Below are 26,549 nucleotides of genomic sequence, written 5' to 3'. Positions count from 1 at the left end.
CTGCAGACCAAACATTATCCTACGCCTTCATAAGTATTAGCCACTGCAGACTACCGCACAAAGGCTCCCTTTATTTAGACACAATTTTTGCTGTATTATTGCACTATGTTACGTAACAGATTAATGTATTTAATACTGCTAGCATAATTATCATATTACATTATGTAATTGTAACAGTTAGCAGAGGCTGTTATTCAGAGCAACTTAAATTGCCTAAAATAAGTTTCCTTTCTGCCAAGGATGCTAAACTTGTTGAGGCAGCAAAAATCTGTGCCACACTGGTAATGTTATTCGAGAAGCTGATGCACTAATATACATGTAGCTCATTCTGAGCCACAGCTTCCCTAACAAGCTTTGTGTGATATATGTGTCAACAGGGACACTCCAGCAATAAAAATAAATAATAAAATAAAAAAAAAATAAAAACTCCCTTCATTAAAGACTCACTCTGTGCACGACATATGACCTCATGTCACCTCACTGAATTGACTCTCTCTGCTCCAGCTGTCTTTTGTCGAAATGAACTTTCAAACTTTCATTATTTGATTAATATTCATTGTCTTGCAGATAAAGAAGTGGAGGAGACATTCACAATGCTAAAGGTGACATGCAGGAAAGAAGTCAGTCTTATCCATCACAGTGTGTACTCATATTGTGTTGTTTGTTTTCCTGGAAAGGTAAATGTAATGTGAGTAAGGGAAGGTTTTTGTGTCTTAAATGTGTTAAATTCATACCTCCTGTACCCCATTTCTACAGGGGCAAAGGATATAAGTAATATTCCTTGCTCAACAGTAGAGCTGGAGTGCTCCACCTGTGATTGGCATCTAAAGGCCAACGTCCCGTGCACTGACCATAGCTCCACCAGGCTGGAGGTCAGAGCCAAGTCACATAACAGCAGTCAAACTTCATCAGAGCAAAATGACACTGTGGGCCATGTCCATGTCCTCTGTGGTCTATGAAAGGTTATCAGATGCCTCTTCATATCACATCAATGTCAATGTCTCGATAAAGGACGCCATAGCATATACAGTTACAAGGTTAAAATGAATTGCTCTTAAATGAAGACGTGCAGAGAGGGGACTGCTGTACCCTGATGTGACTCACTAGGGGGCCTGTCAGTACACCTGCAGAGCACTCTTTCACCGCCCATCACCTGCCCTGGCTCCTCCCAGCCCTCGCCATGGCAACTGTGGCAGTGTCATGCTATCCTCCAAGACTGAGGCATCAGATATTTAAAAATGCCCCCCTCCCAACAGTGCCACCAGCACCATGGCAACATGCTGGCTGCGCTGTCCCTGCGCGCGGACACGGCCTCCTCCTTCAGACTCTTTGTCATTCAGATTACCTGACGCTCCTCCCCGGCTGCCTGCCCTTTGTCTCCATGCATCTCTCTCCATGATCGGCCTCAAGGCAGGGACAGGAAGGACGGTAACTGCCCCCCCCCCCACCCCCCCGCTCATGCCTGCATTAACTCCCACTGATGCACAGGACACACCTCACCCAAAACTGCCAAAAAAGTAGTACACTGCACATGGAAAAGACATATCAAATATGTTTTTTAGAATGTGATACATCTTTTATATACGCTTCCATAAATGTAATTTGTGGTATGTATATTGCACTACATAGTACAATGAAATATTTCCACATCTCATGTGTATGTATTTGCATAACATTGCCAAGTCCACATTGCAATACTCATTATATTATTTATGTCATATTTTTAAACAGAGAAAAAACCGGGTGGTGCCCAGGGCTATGCTGACATTTGTAGCCTTCTTACATTATTTGTTACACTCATGCAAGAAATCTGCTAATGTGCTGCACTTTTAAATGTACTTGTTTATATATATTTCATATGTTTTGAACAGTCCTCCAATCCACTTTCTGTTGAATATGTCTAAAAATATTCTATGTATTTGTTATTATTATTTGTGTGATATTTTATGCTGTATGAAGTATGACATTCCAGCCAACTCACATGAACTTTGATTAAGGGCAAAATAAAGTTATTTATTTATATATATACACTCCTGATTTATGAAGCAAGGGAAGTTACTTGGAATTTCTTGGAGTTTCTATTTTTCCCCCTCTATTTTTCCACATTTTGGCCTGTAGAAAATATCAAACAAAATACTGTAATCAACTGGTAATTTAATGCTTACACTTACTGAATAGCTGTGTTCAGATGTCATAAAAGATCAAAAATATTGATATGATGCAGGTAGAGTGTCAGCAGGTTATGTTGTCTTCAAAACAACGTGAGTTCAAACAGTTAACAGGAATGTCTGGTGCACTTGACACTGCCGAAAATGGACTGCAGAGGGTACTGAACATGTCTGAGTACTTGCTCTGCGCTGATTGTGGTCAAGAGATCCACAGTTAGAGTTGAGACTGATTTATCAGACTCAATGCTGAACCTTAAGATAGACTGCTATTAAAGCGGTGACATCTAGTGGACATTGAGTGAACTATATCACAGTTTAGCATCTGTTTTATTTTTGTTTTTGTGATGAAATGCTAAATATCTTTCGATCCCCTGGCTCTTCCGCATGACATCATCCAGTCAGAACGAATGGGCAGCTCTGTAACGCAAAGCTACAGCCCTCCTTGCTCAAAAATGTTATTTAGAAACATTTTTACTGGTTTTATTTTTTTGTTGGACGTTGAGAAAACGTATAACGGCCACTAGAGGTCAGTGCTAGATTGCCATGGACTTGCGGGGAGCGAGGCGCGTTTGATCAACGAGCTCTCCAACAAGGAAAGGCGCGCTCGTTCATCACCACAAATAAACTTCACAGAAGCCTTGCGGGGCGAGAGGGAAATCGCGGAAGACAATCAATCACCGGCGCGTTGTTTACATCTCACGCACTGCCTGCAACTCTGCCCATGTGCGTGCTGATGATGCTTTGAAATGAGGTCTGTTGATCAAATAAACTGGCCGAAAATTAAGCCAAACGCGGAATCCCAGAGGATGAGTAAAAAAAAAAAACACTTTTATTTGTTTTGTTCGTTTTGCAGATGCTCTGCTCACAGGGGATCTGTAATAGAAGTAGCTTTTATTTGTTTACTTTGCGCTGCAGATCCTCCTCCCCAGGGACACCTCTATAGCCTATCTGTGCATGTTTCCTCCCGTTTGTACAGCTTGCTGTTTACTGGAGCAAATCAGGATAAACACCTCAAAGGTACAACCAGGTACCATGGCAGATACAAACTCACCACTTTAGTGCAACAGTTCAGTGGCAAAATTCCTGATCAATACTGCTGCTACATGACTGATTGCAAATACACAGTTACCACGCTGACCCTCGATCAATTTAATCTTTTTTGTCACATAACAGCTGGGGTGAGGATTAGGGCTGGATCAGATGGTCCTTGAGCTGTTGGTGGGGGCAGCTCTGGTGCTCACCACTGGCCACAAGGGGGCACTACAGAGGTCAGGACTGCACAGAAACAACCAACCCCACTGTGAGAACCAGGTCTCCTGCTGCAGCAATCTGGTGCACAGGGAGGCCGCTCCATCATGCCAGATTTCACTGTAGCCAGTGTCACGTGGGAGGATGCGGGGTGTGGGGTGTGGGGGCAGAGCAGCAGGGGTTGGACAGGATGGAGGAACCCCCTGGCTCAAGGGCACGTCAGCACCCCTCAAGAGTAGTTCACTGCCAGCTCCATAGACCTTACACCCCCACTGCACCCCATCACCCGCCTCAGAATAATAGTAGTTGTATGATGACTATTAGTGTTCTTTTATGAAAGGCCTGTGTTATAAATAAAGCTTAAAGCTTGTTCTCTCCAGAGATCTAATTGCTCAGTTTAGCAGAAGCTGTTTTGAGTGGGTAGCTTGGGAGCATGGTGGCAGCCCGCAGGAGCAAGTGGCTGAGTGGTTTCTCCACTCGGGTGTATTTTTGTATCTTATTGTTTGATGTGCATTTGTGACTCAGTACACGGGGGGGGGGGGGGGGGGGGGCAGAGATTGGGTCTGCAGTGTAGGTACCTCAGTCCATAGGATGCTGCATCTGTTTCTTGGCTTGTTTTTCTCAATCGCCTGCATATTCTGAAGCCATCAGTGTTTGCCAATCCAAGCAAATGCACCGCGTCCCATTAAGGGCTTTTTAAAAATAGCAGGCTAAAAGGGAGAGAGTAAGACAGTGCGTGAGATATACCCCTCCTTCATTCTGTCCCAGTGTTTAGGATGATTGGGTTGAGAAGCCAGGCTTGAAAGCTAAAGGTTGCAGACTCGTGTAAGTGGGGGACACTATGAATGTAATAATAACAAAAATTTATTGTATTTATGTGGCAGCTTTCAAGAATCTCAAAGCACTTTACAGCAAAGGGGGAATGACACACCTCAGCTGCCATCAATGTGGAGCACAGCAGCCATTTTGCGCCAGAGCGTTCACCACAAATCAGCTGAGGTGGAGAGTTTATTTAACAGAGGGCTTATTAGATGGTTAGGTTGAAAGAACCAGATAAATGCCATGGATCCTGACTACAGTGAGTCAAGACCTTGGTTACTGCTCATCCAAAAGACTCAGTACACATGTATGGCCAAGAGTGAATACTGCCCCCTACTGGCCCAACAACACCACATCCATCAACAGTCTAGTTTTTTTAAGGTAGTCTCTCATCCAAAGATTATCAAGTCCAGACCTGCTTAACTTCAGCTATCAAGCAAGAGAAAGCTGCAAAGTGGTGTGGCTACAGCATCCTTGAGGTAGATGCTTACTTTGAGTTATCTAACAAATGTCCAGCTTTTTAAAGAGGATAGTGTATCAAATGTGGACTTCACCCTAAATCAGGGCATCTACTACTGTCCTGCCCTGTGCCCCCCACTTCACTGCACCATGCCCCTCTCCATAGATACACACAGCATTCCCTCTGCCTTTCTCCCACCCAGCTTCAGCTTAGAAACAGCTCGTCATCCTCGCTGGTTGTCAGACAGAAGGGTACTGATGGATGTCACTGGCTGGAGCTTGTACCGGGGTATTTACTCTTATTTTATCTTCCTTTCAGTGAAGGCTATCTCCATATGCCATCCCAACATGAGCAGGAGAGCAGGAGAGCGGAAGCGTTATGGGTCTGCTGCAGGAGGGGGAAAGTGGTCACCACAGGGGGAGATCTGTTGTTGAGGTTTCCCTCAAACAGACCTTGCTCTCAGCTGAGAACTGTCTCATTGTGGAACTGTACACATCCTGTCCCCGTACTGTTGCTATACTTACTGTATGCACTTTTGTACGTCGCTTTGGATAAAAGCGTCTGCTAAATAAATAAATGTAAATGTAAATGTAAATGGCACATCCATCTTCACCATGTTAAATCTCACAAGAGGCTATTATTTCAATTGATGGACAAGAAAGACAGATAATTAAACTGTGAAATTGCTCAAAGTATTTTAAAGGGCCATTTTTTATTCATCCAATTTAATTTGAACATGTTGAAATTATTAATTTCTACAAAGGAGTTCCTTTTGTAAAGAAGATGTCTGCTTTGATTTGTGCCCCCCAGTGATCCTCTCCCTTCCGCCCCAGCTCAGTTCCCTCAGCACTGATGTCCACACACTGTGTGTTGACACAGAGTAGAAAGCTGAATTACAGCATTACATTCAGGTGGATCATGTTTCATGAGTTGGAGTGACTGTTGCACGGTTCAGAAGGGCAGAGATTGAGAATGGGATGACAAGGGAGACAGTGGAACAAAAGGAGTCAATAAATTAAAACAAAAGTTTTAACTAAATTGTGGGAAAAAAGGATTAGAGTAGGGAAAAGGGAGTGTTGCTGGTGTCTTGATGGCCTGTTAGCCCTGAGCTGTGTACTGAAAAGGGCAGACGGCTGCCAAACATGGTTTAAGTTCCCAGATGTTTCAGAGAGAAATATGTATTTTCAAAATCTTGAGAGTTGTTTCTGCCTGTCACTGTAAATAAAAATGAAATGGAAGCGATCATTAGCCTGTGCCATTCACCTAAGGGCAGGTCATTTCTATTTTTCAGGTTCTTAAGAATAGTGGTTTGGCAATGGCAAGAGGGGTGATGAGCAGTTTGGATTGGTGGGACATAGTGTCTAAGCAGTGAAGGCCACCCAGCATGCAGACGTTCGAGCAGAGAGGGGCACTGCTGCCCAGGGTTAGGGATGTTATGGTTTTCTGTTACCAGACTGTCATTGATGCTTGCCGATTTTGTGCCCGACATTCCCATAATAAATGCCTGCCTTCATGGAAAAGTGTGTACTGTGTGCTTTTTTATATAGGATGAGTTGTAATCTGGAGTGGATGGCGAATGAAAAGGAGTTTGGGTGTAATTATCAGGTATGTTGGTATTGATGCCACTGTCCCATTAGTTAACGTGTAGGGAGATTGGTACTAATTGATTATAGATATTAGCAGGCCTTTGATGTCAGAGTACTGGTGCATTATTCATCAAGACCTTTTCCCTTGGGTAGAGGCAGGCGATAATACAGCTCTGTCTGATATAATCTTCTGTGCAGAAATTTGTATGTTGTTGATTTTGTGACCAAATCTAGAGACTCATGCAGTATCCTGGTGATGTTTACACACAGAAATCAAAGATATATTTACTTTTTTAATCAAATTATCTGAAGAATTAGTAATTTGATGCTTTTATATCACACTAGTGTACCTATAAATCATGGAAATATGCCAAAAATAAGAAAAAATTATCTCCTGACAAAGTTCTGCCTAAACCACTGGGTCTTCAGTCAACTTTTTGGCTGTGTCTTTCTGCCGAAAATTTTCTCTGAGGCCCTGGCCACACTGCAGCCAGCAGGTCCATTGATACACTGTGGCCCAATGGGAGGGACCCTGTGAGCTGGAACAGTGGGCCACAGTGGGTCTGAGGTACAGATCCATGCTGTTCTAAAGGAGCAAGCTGCCAGGTTTAAGCGTAGATTGTTTCTCCTGAAGAGCAACTGCATGCATCGACCAGGCTCCACAGACACGGCCCATCCCCATCACATGTAATGTCTCATTGGTTCCTGTCCGCATGGGCTGTGTCCCAGTTGTTTGGCATGTGGCTAAAATTCTTGGAGGCAGCCAATTTGTAGGTGTGATGCAGGCAGCAAACAACAGCCTTACCCAGCCTGAAGACCTGTTTCTGTTTAGCTGTTGGGAAACAGAATCAATGCCCTAAGTCTGACTTCAGTTATTTTCCCATTCTTCTGTATCCCAGACAGCAGACTGCTGCTGGAACTTCACTTCATTTCTGTTCTTTGTGCAGCTGCCTGGGAAAAGCTTCTGTCAAGGTTTTTTTTTTAGTCCAGAGCCTGAGATGGTTTTTTACCTGTGCCAGTATTTCCTCTAGTTCTGGAAACGCTGCATGGTCCTCTGCAACACCCCCGTGTGCATGAGTAGCTAATAGACATTGACAGGAGGGTTTTTTTGTTTTTAGTGAGAGTAATGTTTTTATTCCTCTCAAGAGCAAATCATACCATATCTTACTTTTATATCACTGTAAGGTACTGCATCTGGAACCTCTTTGTTCACAAACTAGTGCAGCTTGGACACATCTCATTGTTTTTTAATGTCACTCTAAGTGATTCACTCTATGTGATCATAGCATAATTGCTCCTCTTCATTCATTCATCTCATATTACACTTGCTTGGCGGAAGCTCTTATCCAGAGCAACTTTCATAGTCATTTTCATATACATATCATATACTTACACAGCCAGATACTTACTGAAGCAATTCAGGTTAAGTATGCTGCTCAAGAGCACAACAGCACTTCTCACCCTAGCAATTGAACAGGCAGCCGTTGGGCTACGAGCCCTTGCTACACCTCACTGTTGTAGCTATTCTAACTTGCACCGTCTCTTTGTAATTGACACAGAGAAGCCCTATGGCTATTCCTTCAGAGCTATATTAGGTAACATTTCATTGATTGACCTTTGGTCTCGGTCTCTCCTCTGAGTGGGACTGAAACTACAGGGATGTTCACATCCCTGGACCTTGCTAATCTCACTGCTCTTATCTCTGATGGTTCTGCCATCATGTGACCAGCAGGTGATGTAATGGACACAGACACAGACTGAAATGGGACTATCCAACTTGTCTGTTTTGAGTAGTGTATTCCTGAATCGCCTATAAAAGAGAACTGAAGAGGAAGCACTTAGTACCAAAGATGTTAATAACTTTCTCTGGTTGAGAGGATCTTGACGTCTGATTTGAATTAGAACAACAAACTCGAATAGAGAAGTGCTAATAAGCTGTATTACTGGCAAAAACTGCATCCCCAGCTTCCTATAATTTAGGTTCCGAGACAGACAAGGTTTCCTCAAAGTAATTTCCATGAGCCCATTGATTTTATCACTAATGATGGATGAAATACATGCAGATGAACTGCAGTGAATCAGATGTTATTCTGATGGTTTTTTCCCTCATATTTGCCTATCGTGGGCAGAGTGACATGATTGAGGAGACATCTCATTACAGCCTAACATTCTTCTGGATCTCTGAGGATGGGGAGGAACATGGATAATGCTCTTGTCGAGGCTGATTCTAACAAATGTGATTCCACCTTGTCAGAAATGGCCCAAGCAATTTGGTCTTGTGAAAAGGGATGTCTGTACGGAAAAAGAGGCTCCTTTGTGTGAGGTACATGGCTTGTGTGCATCATGTATGTGCTCATACCCATGCACGCATGCACTCACACACACACACACCCGCACACTCACACAGGCACACAGATGACATTTAGGAGAGTGCAGGAGAGAGTCAGGCAATCTCTCAGCTCCCAGGGCTAATCTCCATGGATTTACAGGCCCGCTGTCCCCTGATTGGCTGGCTACCCCATCCCACCCCCTCCCCCGTTGCCGCTCCTCCCCTCAGTTATCCAAGCTATGCAGGCTTTCTGGAAAAATGGCCCGGCCAACCCTCAGCGCGACCTTGTGGGAAGGTTGCACATCACTGCAGCTAGTTCACCACTCGCATTTCAAAACCACAGGCCAAACCAACCCAGCCCCACTGCACAGCCACACCTGACCATTGCTTTCTTGCACTTGCTCATTTGCTGTTTGCATTCTGCACTGAGATTTCCAATGCCCTGCACGATGCCCTGAATAAGAGCATATGTTAAATTAATCAATCACTTCATTAACATACCAATCAGATGCCCTGGTCATAAAGTGCATAATTGTGCTATTTTAATTTATAAAAATGGTGACCCAACAGAGAGCCACTCTGTGGCAGTTATACTGCAGGTTTAATTGCCACAGCATCTTTCAGCTGGTAGTTGATTAGGGTCTGTAGTACTATTTCAGTGAGGTGATTAGGACTGGATGATCTTTGAACCCCTGTAGCCCCCAATGGCAAGGGCTGAGTGCTGCTGATGTGACCTGCAGTGCCTCATTAGTAAGGACCTTGTCAGACAGCCTCTGGAAGTCCCTTAGTCTTAAATTCAAGTGCATACCATTGTGATGACATCACATTCTATGAAACTAATTAGCTGGCTTCATTACAAAATTAACGAGGCAGCCAATGTGGACTGAATATCTGACACCCTCTGGCTGAAAGTCACGTGACTGTTTAGAATTGGGAATTGGTTAAATAACTCACTAGTTTTACTGCCAAACTGACTAAGATTTAAGACTACTGTACTGAGCAAAAGGTTGCATTTTCTCTATATATGCAGTATGCCCCATCTGTCCTATCTTATGAGAGAAATATCTTTACCCTTTTTGTCTGCTGCATGCAGAGTAACATTGAGTTTCATTCACAGGTATTGAATCCCAGGTGAATTTATGTGTAAGTGACTCCAGTGATACTGGTCCCTGTGGTCAGTGTGGGTGTCCAGGGCCTTAAGTCAATTCTTCCCCTGGGGCTCTGAAGGTCAAGCTCTGCTGAAGTCAGAGGGGAGGCGGTGAAGGAGAAGGCGAGTCTCTCTCATCTGTGTACAAGGTGCTGTACACCCATTAGGACTGCCCAGCACTGTGTATGTTCTTTGTTTGACACCATAAATGTCACAATTCAAGCACAACAAATCCTGTCATTGCTCGAAAGATTGTTTTATAATGTATGTTTTTTTAAATATTTCTTGGTCGTTTGGGTAAGCTGTACCTTCCCCTGATTGGTGCATCTCAGCTCCCTCGCACTGGCACAGGCCCCAACAGGACACACCCATGCCACCATGTGCACTTACACTCAAACCCAGATGAAATATCACCCTTGTCCCACCCTGAGACATTTACTTGTCCACCACATGTGACAGCAATTATGGGAATTCAGACAGATTCATGTTGAAAAAGCCATCCTCCCCTGTGGTAACACTCAGCTCCAGCTCAACCCAGAGAGGAGGACTTCAAACGTTCATGCACAGCAACAGTGGAGTTTGAATGCAGGGCACTCAGGACAATAGTGATTTTTCTCAGTGATGAACAGTATGAGAGAAACATAGAGACACAGAGATGGAGAGTGGTATTGAGGACTTGCTGTCTCTGATAACCCATACTGCATGATGAAAACTGTTAAAGGAACTTTTAAATAACTGTATCACAGCCATGGCACAAATAGCATGTTTCGGCTATTATGTGAGAGCCCAAGACCACAAAAAAGGTGGAAACCCCAGGTGGAGGTTTCTGGCAGTTAAAATCAAAGAGTTTTTGGATTCGAGCCCTTGCTGTAGAGCTGTGGTTCTATCTTTGACCCAGGCAGCATTTACATTACATTGCATTACAGTAAATTACATTCATGTAGCAGATGCTCCTTTCCAGTACAACTTCCAGCACAACAGAACAGAAGTGTATCCATTCAAGTTCTATGAGCAACAGTGTCCAGGCTAGCAACACTCCCAGACCACTGGGTACAAGCACAACATCATTCCAGCATTACCACAACTTAACTTGTGCTAATCTAAAACTAGACAGCCTAGAAAACTATGCCTATCTAAGTTGTTAAGCATATACACTACTATATATCTCAATGTCACTAGATCACGATGACCTTAACACATGGTGATGCTGTAAGTAAATAAGGACCATGTAATACTAGTACAAGTAGCAGGCGCTAGGGAATGGGGATTGAAGGAGAACTGAGATGCAGTCTGAATATGTAGGTCTTCAGTTTGCGTCAGAAGATGGCCAGTGATTCTATTGTCCCTACCCCTGTGGACAGTCCACCACTTGGGGACCAGCACAGACAGGCATTGTGACTGAGAGGCACGACCCTGTCAGGTGGGGACAGTCAGTTGCCCCAAGGTTGCAGAGTGCAATGATCTGGCTGGTGCATATGGTTTGAAGACTGAGTATGTGGTTTCAGGCTTAACTTTAATTTCTTCACAAAATATCAAGTTGTGCAAATGGATAATATGTAAGCTGGGATGATAACAGAAATGCTGGCAGGGCATTGCCTGGGCCCCTGTGCCTGATGCTGGGGAGACAGTGAAGAGGTGGGAGGGCGGGGTAGAGAGCCCATATCTGTGCACATAAGAGCACCAACCAGAGGGCAGTTGCCAATACCCTTCAGAGATTTCAGAGTTCCCATGACGCTCTGCTGCGTGTTGTGTTAACACTGCTCAAGCTTTCCACCAGTCACAAACGCTGCACGCGCAAGTAAAGGCCTATTTTGTTGTTAGGACTGCAATTATATTGCTTTGGCTCAAGAGGCCTGGCATAAGTGTGGCATAACAACATGTCCTGTAACCGGCTTCATAAATTTGTTTGTTTTAGCAGTTCAATAACATAAACCTTTTTACATTTACATTTACATTTACATTTATTTATTTTTGCTGCTGGAACCACACAAATAAATTATCAAAGTACCCATTAAAGCCTCTGTTCCCCTACCCAATGAGCTCGGGCTCCGCAGTTTCATCAACTTTTGTGGAAAAACTGACAGCCAACAGCCAACAGCCAACACAATCATTTCTGCTTTGAGCAAGTCATTCTTTCAGTATATGGAATGAAAGGGATCTCTGTATGTTTCATTTAACCCTGAGACTACTCAATGGCGTCGTCAGTCAGACTGACATGAGCAGTGATGCTGAGGAGCCCAGGCAGATGCAGCGTCCGCCCTCACAGACTCCGTTACAGCTCTGTCTGACCAGCAGCCACCAGTCTGATGGCTTGAGGCAACAGTCCACAGGAAGATATGGGGGCGCGGTTTTCGCAGTTTTCGACATTGGATGACTACATAAGATGCAGAGGGAGATTGCGCAAAGGATAATTACATAATAAGGAAGCGGTGGCTGCTCTTGTGCCACTGTAAGGGCCACAATGTTGGGGGGGGGGAACTAGGAGATTCCTTCTTCCAGCTGGTTCATGAGGTCCCCCAGGGGATGCGTGTTTTTACTCCAACTGAGCACTTCACTGAAGCTCAGTGCTACTTTGTGGTACCACCACTGTTTGTTTACAGGACACTGGTAATCACAAACAAGCTGAACGAACACCCTTTAATTTTCTGCTCAAACACACCTGCTGCACCACACTGCTTTCACAAAAATCTACCAGCAGGCGATGAGCCGCATCCAGATCAGTGTTCAGTTGAAAGCTCAATCAAACCTAACCAATCAATAGGAGCTAAGTCAGTTGCAACTAAGACCACCGCATGCAGTGGATCCTAAGGAGCAGGCTGTTGAGGCACTGATCTGGGACCTGTCATCTCCTCCCTCTGTATTTGGGTAAAACAGCACTGATGGGCCAAAACTAACATCTTTCACACCTTGACCATCCTCTGAACTGATGTCTCTGTTCCTACAGGCACTGCACTAAGCCCACTTTCCTTACTCTCTCCAATAGATCTAAATTACATTAGTGCTCATTCATTTAAATTAGATTTTATGTAACAGCTAAGGCACACATAAACCTGCACATGAGGCAAAATGCCATTGACTCTCAGAGTGAAACTAAGGAGCGCTAATGGATATGGAGATGAAGCCTAATGCTGCACCAGCCCCCGCGGCAGGAACCTTCAGTTCAGTGCTTACCTTTTCATCAAAGCACAACCTCTTCTTTCTGCACATTGCGTTTACATAACGTCACAAACAGAACTTCCAAAGCTCTAACATTCTTGGCCTTAGTACCCTAGGGAGTTGAGGTCAATCATTACATGATTTCGATCATAAGTGAAAGGCACATTTCAAGGGCTCGGGGACCAGTTATATGACAGAGAGATTACATTATATTACACTATTGTCATTTATCAGACGTTCTTATCGAGAGCAACTTACAATTTTACTTATTTGTACACCTGGATATTTACTGAGGCAATCGTGGATTAGCGACCTATGGTTACACGCCCTGCTCCTTACCACTATACTACATTGCCACCCCACTTTTGACATATCAGAGACCAGTGCCATGATTTAAATGGTCTGGCTTTAGCTCGAAATAGCCAGGTATTGATCTTTTCTCATTCTGTTGGTGGTGGTGGCAGTGGTGGTGTGTGGGGGGGGGGGCACTCTATGTGGTGTCTGAGCTGATTTTCATCTGTTTGCGCTCTGAGAGTTGCACAAGCTGCATCTGGATGGCAATCTCCTCCCTCTTTAGATTCCCCCACCCTGCTCCACCCCCCTGTAGCCTACCTCCCAGTGGTATGACATCTGTTCTGTCAATCAAATGCCTTCAGCCAACCATCTGTCCCCTCCCCTCTCCCCTCCCACTTACTGCCGCACTGTGAGGCATTTCACATGTCTCCAGCCAGCAACATACTGCTGGCTCCCTCCCATAACATCACTACACGTATCCCCTATCTTTTGCGTGTCTGGTCGTGAGCTGACTTGCCTCAGCACTGCTAAAAATTAGATTTTTCAGAGGGCTGTGTTTGTTATGACATTGATATGACTTTCTCTTGTGGCTGTATCACAGCACATGGTCCATGCCAGATCATGTGCAAAGGTATGAGTGCTTCAGATACTCAGCTGGGAGCTTAACCTCATTATCATGGTGCTTGGTACGCAGGCAATGAAGCTGTGCTTGATCATACATATTCACTGTCCTTTCTTTCACGGGCACATGTGTCATTCCATGGACAAGGACTGGAACACCAGCAGACATGTTACTCAGTCATTTTAATAGCAAGCTAGTTCATAGTGATACTGATGTTACACTGTTCAAATGGAAATAAAGGGGTGTTTAAATTGAAGCTTTGGCATATCTCCAACCCAGAACCATTACTGTGATTGTAGCTGTGTGAAGGTAGCATGGTGGAATGTTTTTCTCAAACTAATTCCCTTCAAGAAATGTACTGGTAGCAGGAAGTGGGTAGCAGGAAGCATGAGATCAAGGTGAAAATGTGAGTTATTTTGGTGTGGTTAATATGGATTACATCTGAGGATCTATATTCCTCAACAACCTGAAACAGAGCTTTCCAAATATAGTTGTTGATGTATTCTATATTAATCATGTAGTGAATCAATTAAAAAAACAATTTACAATGACAACATATGCATTTGTTTTCTCATGTCAGTATGCAGTTCCATAAATTATGGTATACTCTTGGCCACACAGAAACATTTTCAAACTGTACAGACAGCCTTCTGACCATGCAGAAACATTTGTAAACTTTATGGATAGCTTTTTGGCCATACAGAAACATTTCCAACCCAGGAAAACTGGCCATCAAGCTGCTCCCAGGGTAAGGTGAGCACAAGACTGCATACATAGCATTCATCTGGGAAAAAAGCATGCTGGTTCCAAAGATGCCCCTGAGTTGCATTAAGCTTGATCCCTGTTGTGTCTATCCCTGTTCCTCTGTGTGTGTGTGTGTGTGTGTGCGTGTGCATGTATGCATATGTGTGTTGTGTGCATGTACACATGCATGTGTGTACGTGCCTTGTGTGCATGTGTGCATAAATGTGTGTGTATGTGTGCTGTGAGGGCAGGTTCAGCATTCATTTTTATATGTGTGATGGAGATGGTATGGCTATAATGAAACAAGAACATACAGAGTGGGAGGACACTAATACCCCACATGACATCCCACCTCATCTAAACGCATCCAAGAAGAAACATGGCTCTCAGAGTATTCTTAGAAAAATGTCTCTAAGGTAGAAAAACACAACCCAAATGACCACAGAGTACAGACTATATGTCAGTTGTGAGAATACATTTAATGCCAGCTTGTAACAATTTCATATTCACTATTAAGATTCTAGAGCGTTTAATCTTCCTTTGTTGATAGAATGTGCTAAGCTTATCAGAGTGCTGTAATCAAATTTACTTTATAAGCTAATTTACTTGCACACAGAAGCAATTTGTGTCTAAAAATGTAATGTCTTTCGAAGAATTTAGATACTGAAGATTATAAATCAATTACAGTGTAGGGAACGGTCATCCCTCAAGGCTCTCATAGATAAAAACTGGCGCTATAAAACATTCACTGAAAGTGCTAGCAATTTTTTTTCTGCTGTCGTAATTAAAGTTTGCAGATCATCTCAGAAAACATTTTACATTTTGCATCCATCATGGAATGGTTTTTGCTCTGTGAGGATGCTTAATGATACAGAAAGATCCTACTCACTTGCACTGATGCAGTGGACTGCATACATCATGAACAATTACCATCCAGTATCCCTCCTGCCATTTGTATCCAAATCCCTTGAATGTGCTGTACTTAACCATCTCCCTTTCACCACAACCTCCTGGATCCCCACCAGTCTGGGTTCAGACCCAGGCACTCAACTGAAACGGCACTCCTGGCGGTGACAGAGATAGAGCCTCTGACCTGTCCTCGGCCCTAATCCTCCAAATCATTCTTTTCAACATCAGGAGGATTCGCCCTTTTCTGACCACCTACCCCACCCAGCTGCTTGTCCAGGCCACCGTGCTCTCCCGCCTGGACTATTGCAATGCCCTCCTTGCGGGCCTCCCAGCCTGCACCATTCAGCCGCTGCAGCTCATCCAAAATGCAGCTGCTAGGCTGATCTACAACCGCCCAAAGTTCTTCCACGTCACTCCTTTACTAAGATCCCTCCACTGGCTCCCGGTCGCAGCCAGGATCCGCTTCAAAACCTTGACCCTCACCTTTTCTGCTGTAAGAAAGACCGCCCCGACCTACCTCCAGGACCTCATCCTACCCTTCGCACCCACTCGACAACTTTGCTCTGCTACATCCGGACGCCTCGCTCCTCCCACCAACAGAACGAAAGGCCCATGTTCCTCTCAATGTCGCTTTTCCATCATTGCCCCTCAATGGTGGAATGAACTCCCCACCCCCCCGAGAGAACAACTCCTTCACTTCAACCCTTCAGACGTGGGCTGAAGACACACCCCTTCAGACTCTACCTGGACTGACACCCTTGCCATTTGACCTTGTAAATCTAGATTCTTGGCTCATACTTGTATCATAATCTCTTATGTTGTATTTGTAGCACGTTTTGCCTAGGTAGTATAACAGCACTCCATGCACTCCAGTGACTGTATTTGATATATGTATCCTTAGATCAGATTAGCTCTGTCTTGCTACACTGACCTTGTGCTCAGCTTCAGCACTATCTGCATTGTATGACCTGTACACATCTTGCCCTTGTACCTGTTGTTTGCCCACTAAACGCACTTTTGTATGTTGCTTTGGATAAAAGCATCTGCTAAATGAATAAATGTAAATGTAAATGTAAATACATTAGTATCCTCTCATGTCTCCAGTTCATGGATGTACTGATGGTGACTATTTTTCTGTTTTATTGGTTCATTAGTCACTTTTTACTGAAGAGTCCTTGTATTTTATATCATTATCTACTTAATTATGACTGGTTGTGTTTGTATTTATTTATTTTTTGTAGAACTGTGTTTTTATGTATGATTCTTTCTGCACAATGTATGTCCACTGGAAAATAAACGTCTATCAATTGACTAATTGATTATCTACCTACAGTTACCATGTCACACTTTTAAATCAAAGAGAGCAAGCTTGATACTACAGAGCAATTTTAATTAGTAAGGTATGACACCCGGATACAGTTAATAATAGACTGCTCTCAAATTAAGATCACCAAATATATAACACACTGGCTTGTACACATACACTCAGCGAGCTGCACTGCAACATGTTATGATCTTTGTATTAGTGTGCCTGATTAGTAACTGAAGGCTGGCTCCACTCAAATTTCAATCTCGTTCTAAGAGTGAGGACACTCCTTGTAACGCAGTCACATTCTTTTGTTACCGTGTATGCACTTCGCATTTTCCACTCTTGTCTTTTGACATTCCCAATTTCCTAGCCAGGGAAAGGCCCCACCTGTTTCAGTGTACTGAAGGAAGGAGGAATGATTCATTTCACTTACAGTAGCTTGAACAGACCATCCGCCAACAAAGGTGAGCACTCAGGGGTCTCCTTATCTCAGACCTCTGTATGATACTGGATGGCCAAGGCTATTTGCAGATAAAGTAGACTGAATATCAAGGGTGAATGAATGTCTTTTGTCACAAATAAAGTTTGAAAGCCAAAAATGTATCACCAAACAATAAGTACATTCCTTTTTACCTTTTTATTTTGTTTCTAGAGCAAAGGCATTATATTTGCGTTGATATTTTGCTTATATTTATTACTTGATAATTGCTTTTTTACTTTCCCCTAACTAAATTAAGAGACATAAGCACAAATATTGACTGAAACTGCACCAGGCACAGGTCACTGTTCCAAAAGGCATATTTCTTAGGCCCCAGGATATGTCCTTATAATAATTTTTTGTGTGTGATCTCTCATTACATTACCTACCTTACTTAATATAAAATGTAATCCACATATCTCTCACTGTCAGATATAAGTGGATACCTCTGAAGTTAAGTGATCTTTGGATAAATAATTCAGATAGCTTTTCCAGAGAATATTTGTGATTTACAGATTCGGTGTTCAGCTGCCCTGCTGAACTGCACTGCAGTTCTTCGTATTGGGTCGTTTTGTTTGTGAATTTCAGAAAGGAAATAGTGACTGTTTACCTGCCTTAAACATACCTTCAGAATTCAACATAAAATGGATAATTGGATTTATGTTAAATTTGAATATGAATAAATTATAGCAACAATAATGATGAGGATAATGTCTACAGTAATGATAATACTTTTATTATCATCATTATTATCATTATTAACAATAATAATGACAATTGCTGATGATGATGTTTCTCCTGTTTTTGTCGTTTTTAGTAATGTCGTTATTATCAAGGTTATAATATTTATGTCATTATTTTGATGAAGACAAGCTGATAACAATTGCTGCCACTCAATTATTCTTGAACATTGATGTTAATACACAATATAACAGATTGCACTCTAACACTCATACAATAACTCCCATCGTACCCACAGTAGTGTAGACAGTTGCTAGTCTCCATGCTAATTATTTAAACCGCAGATGCTCAATTGTTGCTGTCTGAGTAGCATACCGAACAGCTTAACCGCTTTAGCTGTTTGGGAAATCTGCCACTCAGGTTGGCCCTAACTCCATCATTTTGTTGCTTCACTTAGCAATAATAGTTGGATTTGGAAAGCTGCTGAGGACTTACTTCTATGGCTGGAGTAGCCCGGGTAGTAACCGTAGTACCCAGTGATCCTCAGAATCCTGTCTTCGATATCGTGCACCCCATTGGTCGTTACTCTGATGGTGTCTCTGTAACAAGGGCGGTTGTCCGAGTCGATCTTCGTGCGGGACGGCGACGCTTTGCCCGGTAGGTGCGTGGTCTTCAGGGGCTCCAGGCGAATGCAGGGCTGGTCGCCACCGTCACCGCCCTCCTTAACAGCAGCGGTCTTGTTCATCCTAGTTCCGAGCCAGGTAAGGGTAGAGGGGCTGTGCACTCACCATGCAGACAGCGTCAGTGGCAACAGCATCACAGCACAGCGCCAGGGACACATTCCACCACACCGATGCTCGGATTGTGCCAGGAAAGCGCGTGGAAACGTGTGATACTAGTGGTGTATTTCTAATGTTGCACACCAGAGGGCGTGCTGTTTTCACCTAGCAAGGGCAAGGCAACGCAAATGTTTGAGGAGAATGAAAGCACACGTTTTCGATAAATTGACATAATTTCATATTTGAATATCTGTGGTGATACTGTGTATCACAATCTCACAACCTCTTTTTGTACTAAGCTAGACTGGCAAATTATGTCTTACAAAAGATGGACAAATGATCAAGTGATCAAATCAAGCGTTACCCCATAGCGAATAATAAAAAAAACAAACTATTATTAATACAGAGCATTATTATCTGCTCTGTAAAAATAAATTATATATATGTATACATGTAATTTTTCATCAAAATGCCCTGACACCCCAAGTTTCCATTTAGAGCAGTGTCCTGTCAGCTTTCAGTCGCTTCATCCAAGTGTTGTGAGAGTTGATTTGTTGATACCTTTCTCTTGCATGCGCCTGTTCAGGACTATAATACAATAAGGCTGTTTGGTGATGTTCTATTTATTGTTTGTAATTAAAAATGTATGATGCCTGGAGAATGAACGCCTGCCAGTTCAGTAGCCCTGGGCATCGGCAGGCATACGCTGTTAGAGTGATTGCTGACCTGTGTTTCCTTTTGCTTGTGTAGGCTTTATTGTGTCTAAAATGGAAGTCATACCGTGATTCCGTTGTTTTCGCGCCCATTACAGTTGGTGTGTCATGTGACACCGTTACTACAGTATATAATGGAAGATGTGTGTATTGGATTTCAATGATACAGGATAACAGAGTGATAATACCTGTCGTTAAAATACAAAAAAAAACACGTTTTTAATTTATTACATTTTTTCTTTCGAACTGAAAATGAAAATATCTCTACGATCAAACGTTCAACACAGAAGATATGATTTAAACAGTGTCTTTTGATTAAAAGGCATTAAGAAACATCCTGATGAAAAAAGATACCAGCAATGTAAACACCAGCATTTGGAGGTATATTAAAATAAAAGCTAAAGCATGGAGTTCACTGTATTCGGACGATTGTGGTGCTATTAGTAGGATGAGTTGAATTTGACTGTTTAAATGACAGAACTTGGCTGGGCGTGGTGGTGGAGCTTCTGGCTGATCAGAGTGATACACGTATTTTTCTAGTACTGTCTGGCGCGGTGCTGCCGAGTTAAGGGACTAGAAGAGAACGCTCTGAGAACGAACAGCTAAGTGAAGTTATAGAGCACAATGTTGTAACTCAGCTGCGTTCCCGAATAATTTCAGAGAACGTTATACTATCAATTTTAATTATACAGATATAATTTTATAATTATACAGATTTTAGGTGAGCATTGTATGTATCGTCTCACATAGCCTACTTAATGTAAACAGTCACGGAAAGCTAGAAATAAATAGTGCTCATATTCCCAATCCATGCTTTCTGTAAACGTATATGCAATCACATCTTGAAGAATCTCCCGCTTTAAATTACCACCCTGCTGTATGTAAAGAAGTGACTTGCATGACAATCTTATCCTTTGACACCTTCACCACATATGTCCGTAAGTATTTTTTCAGCCAAGTTTCCTCAAGTGTCCATGACGCTGCTTGCCTCCCGCGGCAGCAGCATCTGTCAGTGTGGGGGAAGGACGGAGGAGGGTTCATTGACCTGAGGAGGGGAGGGACACTACCGAGTGAGCACAAGTCTTTAGGGAGGGACCCTCAGAGGAGCTAGGGGCATAAGGGCCGCTTTTTAAAGAGGTAACATTGGACTGGTACTTGAGATTAGCCTAATATGAATTTCGCACGGTTATTGTTTCGCCCTGTCCAAAAATCTTACAGTGTTAAGTCAAGAGAGCGTCACCATAACGTTCAGCGCAGCGCCATGGGTGAAGGGGCATGGAGAATTCGGGAAATAATGGCACAGTATAGGAAAAAAAGTTCATCAATTAAGTAGACTATTCTGTGAACCCGGGCAAAATAACCCTATCAATCTGTTTCCACTTTGAATCACAGTATAGCTGTTAGGTTCAAGGCCCGGTTATGGGAAGCTCATCTTGAAATGGATCTTCCAGTTAGTAAATGCCCGAAAAAAGCGCTGACAGTCGGGTTCCAAATCCAATAACACAAGCTGCAGTATTTCAGTGTATCCAGTACGCCGTTGTCCAGGTCCTCAGCACTTCGTGTGAAATTGATTTTCGGCGTGTGAAGAAGGCGCTCTTCTCTTGGCATTCTCGCTCCGACACATGGCGACTTTCTTGCTGTTCTGGCTGCGAAAGGCGTCTCTGTCTTCCCTTCTCTTTGTTCCTCTCTTTCGTTAACCAATTCTCTAATTCTCCTCCTAAATCTATCTCCGCTGTGTGTCCCTTTGTTTCATTCGTGCTCTCTGTATGGCGGTTATCTGGCTCCCCGTGGTGACAGATGTAGAGAACACCAACTTGCAGACGTCTGTGTCCAGAAGTTCCCCAAGTAACATTCAAGGGAATTCATAAGGCTTACACTTTTCCCCTGGACTTTCATATAACGACACGCATAATTGATGAACAGCGGTTATGCGGAAATGTTTTAGAGAGATGTTTAGTCTATAAAATCACGGGCCTATACGCCCAGCTTCTACCACAAAAACAGCATTCAGCCAATTTAAAATTTTGATGAGATTGCACTCTTTGCTGTTTGTTAAATATGACCGTTGTTAAAAATGACAAATGACAATAATGTAATGACAGTTGTAAAGATCTGATGATATGCTGGCGTTTGCCCAGTTCCACATGTATCGCCCCTTGACGGTTTGCCGGCGGGATCTTAACGTTTTGTATTACTTGGGGTTGCAGAGTTTTCTGTTTACGTACTTGGTGTTCTCATAAATGTTAATGGCCCGTAGGATCGCAAGCGCACGGGAAAGGGCGGGGGGGGGGGGGGGGGGGGGGGGGGGGGATGGGGGGGTGGCAGGAGCGGTCTGACCGGGTACTGAGTGGCTGGCTGGTTTTGCGATTAGGGTTGAAAACTGCTTTACTGTTTTCTTGACAGGTGGTTCGACCTGGCATAATGCGAGAAAGCTCGGATGGGCTGAACAAATGAGAACAAGCGCTTCTCCTCTACCGTTGGTAAATCCACAACGGCCAAGACTTTATCAGCGCGGTCGGGGTTTTAGTAGAATAAGTCAATTAACAAATAACAATAACATATTGACTATATTAAACTCCATCAAGGCAAATGGAAATGATTTTGGTTGTAATGCTGAGACCAGCACCTCGGTACTAATCCATTTCACCATATGACATATTTCACGGAATGTCTCTATTGATTGACAGTTTTATATGTTTTTTTTTTTTCACTCGGTACTAAAACGGGCATGGTGCAGAGATCTTCATTGTGGCTGTGGGAGTTTGATTTAATGCTTGTCTGCGCACAGTCATGCACCATTGGGCAAGGCTGTATACACCCATCCTGTGTGATCTGGTTCTGACGGAGTCCACTGGGACAATTACATGTTGATAAAACGCAAGTATTCAATCAAGACAGCTATCCACCTACCCACTGAACGCACAACCATGTAAACACCATGGTTTGGTTAGAATCCAGGTAAAGAAGTGTGACTGGGGACAGGGATTGGGGGAGTGTGTACACAAAGCTCTGCTCACTAGACCGCAGCTAAGTTCATTACTCAATAAAATGCACATATACGTACATTCACTCCAAGATGCCTTGGAATGAATGAATTTAATGCCTGTGTGTGTACAAATTTCACGATTGATTAATCTGAATGTTTTCTTGATTATGGTTAAGTCATCTGGACATCCGAGGACCACCTTAATGTCAGAGTCCTTGACCGTCAACACAGGTCTGATTCAAATTCTTTGGTTTTCATTTAATCTCTACAGTCACTTGCTCATTTTTCCACCCTACAGCCTTTGTTCTTCTGTTTAATTCTGTCTGATACACTCATGTCTGTTCACTTATCTCCTGTTACACCTGTCAGTCAGGCTGTGTCTGTCTGCCTGTCTGTCCCTCTGGCTGCCTGTGCTCCGCTCTTGCTGGAAAACGTGAGCTTGGCTCCCCCTCATCTCCCAGCTGTGTACCTAGCACCTGGGGTGGGGAATGCTCTGGAATATCAATGAGGGAATGGCCGGGAGATCCTTTGCATTTTTACGTCCCGAATCACCTGCTGCATGGAGGGAGGGGGGTGATTTGATAAAGAATATTGGAAAAGGTTGGATGATTGTTTTATAATTACTTTCTCAGACAAACAAATGGATGGAATCAATTTTAATCTCTGATGAAAGCAACATGCAATCAAGGATTAGACACACGTACATGTTGGTGGTGGGGGGAGCCGGCAGAGCCGCTGGGCTGCCGATGCGCCTCTGACCGGCCGCCTCTCCGATTATCTATTCGCTAATGCCACCGAGATGCACACCGCCTGGTAATGCGATGCGATGCGCTGCAGAAACCAGGGGTCGCATCGATCAGGCGGATATCTGTCAGAGGGAAAGCAATCAAATTGCTGCTTTTGTATTCTTTTCCTTTCCTTGTGATAAAGTGTCTGTTTAAATTCTGCCTTTTTTATCCACAGTGAACGTTGCTCCATGTTCTGCATTTGTGACTGTAATAGATATTTTCCTATCAGTTCTTCCTTTGGATCTCAGTTAACATCGAAGTGATTCATTTTCTTCTGTGGAGACAAAAGAGATTCTTGGCAAAAAAAGCATGGGGTGATGTCTCGTCCTGTCTCCTCTCTGGTGATTGACAGGCGCAATTAATCACTGTCTTCTTCTGTGCAGCAGTACAGTTCCGGGGAGCTCTCCCAGGCACGTTTTTTCAGAACCCATCCATTTGCTCCTTGGAATTCTTCTGCTTCAGAAATCCTGCCTCGGGCCTCATGGGGTCCAGGTCAATAATTCATCGACATCTTTCATTCTGGTCAATATATTCCCATTATGTTTTCATTTTCTGAAACGTTGAAATGTTTCAGATGTGACACCGTGTAACAATTCTAACGATATGTTGAATTTTCTCTGTCAGTTACGCAAGGAATCCATTTACAATGTAACGATGCTGAGATGGGGGTCGTTTAATTTTGCAGGTTGCATTTGGCTCAAATTCAATGAAGAGAAATGCCTGAATTTGCAAGCGGACAAATCTTGGGGGATGAATTATATTCCCTCTTGACAATTTCTGAAGCTTCCAGCAGCGGCTTGCTTCTGTAAAATACGACAGGGAATTATGGCCTCGGGGTTCAGGAGAATGCTATTAAAAGAGAGACTGGTCTTGGGAGAAGAGCGCGTATCGATTTCAGTTTCATGCTTTCCGATTGGGAGCAAAGGATGCCTTAAGGAAACCCACCCAATCAGGAGACAAGTCACCTCCCATTACGGCCCGACCAGTCACCTTCAGGATCAGTGACTGGTGCTGCCAGCCTCCAACAAATATAAATATTCCATGCGCGCTAAAGATAACTCCCCCAAGCTGAAAGATGTAGAAAAGAGACTTTGGGGTATAAATATAGCAGGGCTGGTTGCGGTGGAGCGATGACCTACTAAGGTCAGGTTTGAAAGGTTGCTAAATATTACATGAGCTGAATTAGCAGCAGTGTGTAGCAATGTATAGCTTTAATTAGAGGGGAGGTGGTGTGGATCGAACGTTCTGTCAGGCGCGTGCTCCCGGGCGAGCCGGAAGATAAACAGCCACCAAGAGCGTATCGACTCCTGTTGAACGGGAGTCATCTACGTAGGAAAGGGTTTGGGCATTGTCCCAATCACTGAGCGGGGTGCAATTTTAACACCAGGGCAGCGGTGCGGTGTGGTAGTTATGTAATTGAGTTCGTAACCAGAGGGTTGTGGGTGCAGCTCCCAGGAGAGCTGCTACCATTACACCATTGAGCAGGGAAGTCACCTTGAATTGCTTCAATAAATACACACCTATATTAATGGATAGTGCATAATGAATAAACTGGAATCTATGTATGTCACCCTTGACTAAGGTCATCTAATTGGTATATAAATAAGGTAATAAAACAGGTCATCTGATGGTCTGGTGGACTTCCTCTTATGTAAGGATGCACACTCTCCCTAAACCCTTCCCGTTCTATCTCTCTAAAAACCTTTTTCTTCCTTCCCTTACATACTTGTCCTCTCTTGTCTTTTATTGCGTTCCATGTTTCTGCCTCTCTCCCATCTTCGATCTTTCCTTTTTTCTTTCTTCTCCCCCACTCTTGAATAGCCCTCCCTCTCCCCTCCCATTTCCCTCCATCTCTCTTCGTAATGAAGTTACCCTCATTAGGCAGAAGACACCCAGTTAATTGCTGCTGTCTCTAACGGTGGAGATAGGGCGGGAGGCTGCCCCGCCGATGCTGGGTGGTTATGAATGCATTCATTAGCGTGAGGGATGTATCAGTGTCGCCTCATTAATCTCACTCATCATTAAAGACACACAGACCCACAAAAACACGCGCGCACAATCTGCTTATGAATGCACGCACACGGCCCTCCTATGGAAAGAAAAGTAAGGGATCTGAACGCGGTCCTCAGTGTCTTCTTGACATTGCTTTGTCTTCAGCTCTGCAAACACAGAGACGAAGCTCGCTTGTGGTGGCACACGCGTTGTGACCTTTCTTGAGAAAGTCACTGACGCCGGACTGTGTGACCAGGTGGCTGATGGCAGGGCTTGAGACTCTCCGTTCAGCTCCTAATGATGCGCCACTTGCAGAGCAGAGCCCCAGCGTCTCCTCAGTAGCTATGTCTGCACTGGTCTGCCGACCAGGACACAAAACAACACAGATTTGTATTATTAAAGACGAGAGGGCCTAATACACAATGTCCGCGCGGCGGGCTCTCTCCCTCCTTCCCCTGGGGCTCTGAACAGAAGTGAACATGCTTTAAAAAAGCTGATGAAATATGTATACACACAGAGCACACTTCTTTGAAGGAATTCCACATGTTGTCGTTCTGCTCATCTCTTGGCCCTCACCGTCGCCGTGAGCAGCTGCCCTCAAGCCCTTAGTGGCCATATCACAGTTTAATAGCTGTCAGACAGCCCTCATGCCATATTTACGGCAAAGACCAATAATTGCAACATTCTCTCTTCATTAAAATTTAATCAGCCAATTCCAATCCATGCGTGTCGGACAGACAAGGTCTTAAGCGTGGCTGTAGATGGTAATTTGTGTTAACGTGACTGCAGCTTTGCCTGTCAAGGAATGCCTGAAATGGAGGAATGTCTGAACTCTTCATGCACATAACAGCAAAGGGGCATCAAACAAAAGTGAATCTCTGAAAATGCAGCATATTACACATTAATACATACATAAGACAACAAATAAAATAAATACTTTTGGCTATATGTATCTTAGCTAATTAGAGCATACTCAGTTCAGGTTGTTTCATATCAGTGCGCTCTTTATAGGACGCAAAAGAAAACAAAACATCAATCAGTAACTTCCTCACCAAAAACAACAGTCAAGTGTATCTTGGCTTTATGCAATTTTTGACTTAGGATGATGGATCCTGAGGACTGAGGATGTTATCAGTTAATAAACAATCATTAACATGTTTACATTTTATTATTAATGTGTTATGGTTTCCAAAACAAATATTTCTCTTAGGGTATTGGAATCTAAACAAAAGCAGCTTCCTTGGGCTACAAGATATTGTACTCCACAGTTTCTCTCATGTTGTGTAACAGAATAGCTGACAACCCTTGGCTTTTGAACCATTTATTTTTTATGTTAACAGA

General features: G+C 43.5%; 1 protein-coding gene across 1 annotated transcript in view; it reads right to left on the bottom strand.

Moving 5' to 3' along the window:
- slc35f4 (solute carrier family 35 member F4) overlaps positions 1 to 18,799 on the bottom strand; it is a 38,765-nt gene extending 19,966 nt beyond the window's left edge. Inside the window, exon 1 of the mRNA XM_036542706.1 lies at positions 18,446 to 18,799. Coding sequence (XP_036398599.1) covers positions 18,446 to 18,695 — 250 coding nt within the window. The 5' untranslated portion in view covers positions 18,696 to 18,799. The remainder of the gene's footprint in view (positions 1 to 18,445) is intronic.
- Positions 18,800 to 26,549: the final 7,750 nt, after the last annotated feature.

Source organism: Megalops cyprinoides, chromosome 12 (assembly GCF_013368585.1).
Source record: "Megalops cyprinoides isolate fMegCyp1 chromosome 12, fMegCyp1.pri, whole genome shotgun sequence".
NCBI classification, from domain to species: Eukaryota; Metazoa; Chordata; class Actinopteri; order Elopiformes; family Megalopidae; genus Megalops; species Megalops cyprinoides.
The sequence above is the reverse complement of the archived record's forward strand: the minus strand, read 5'-3'. Positions and strand labels throughout refer to the sequence as shown.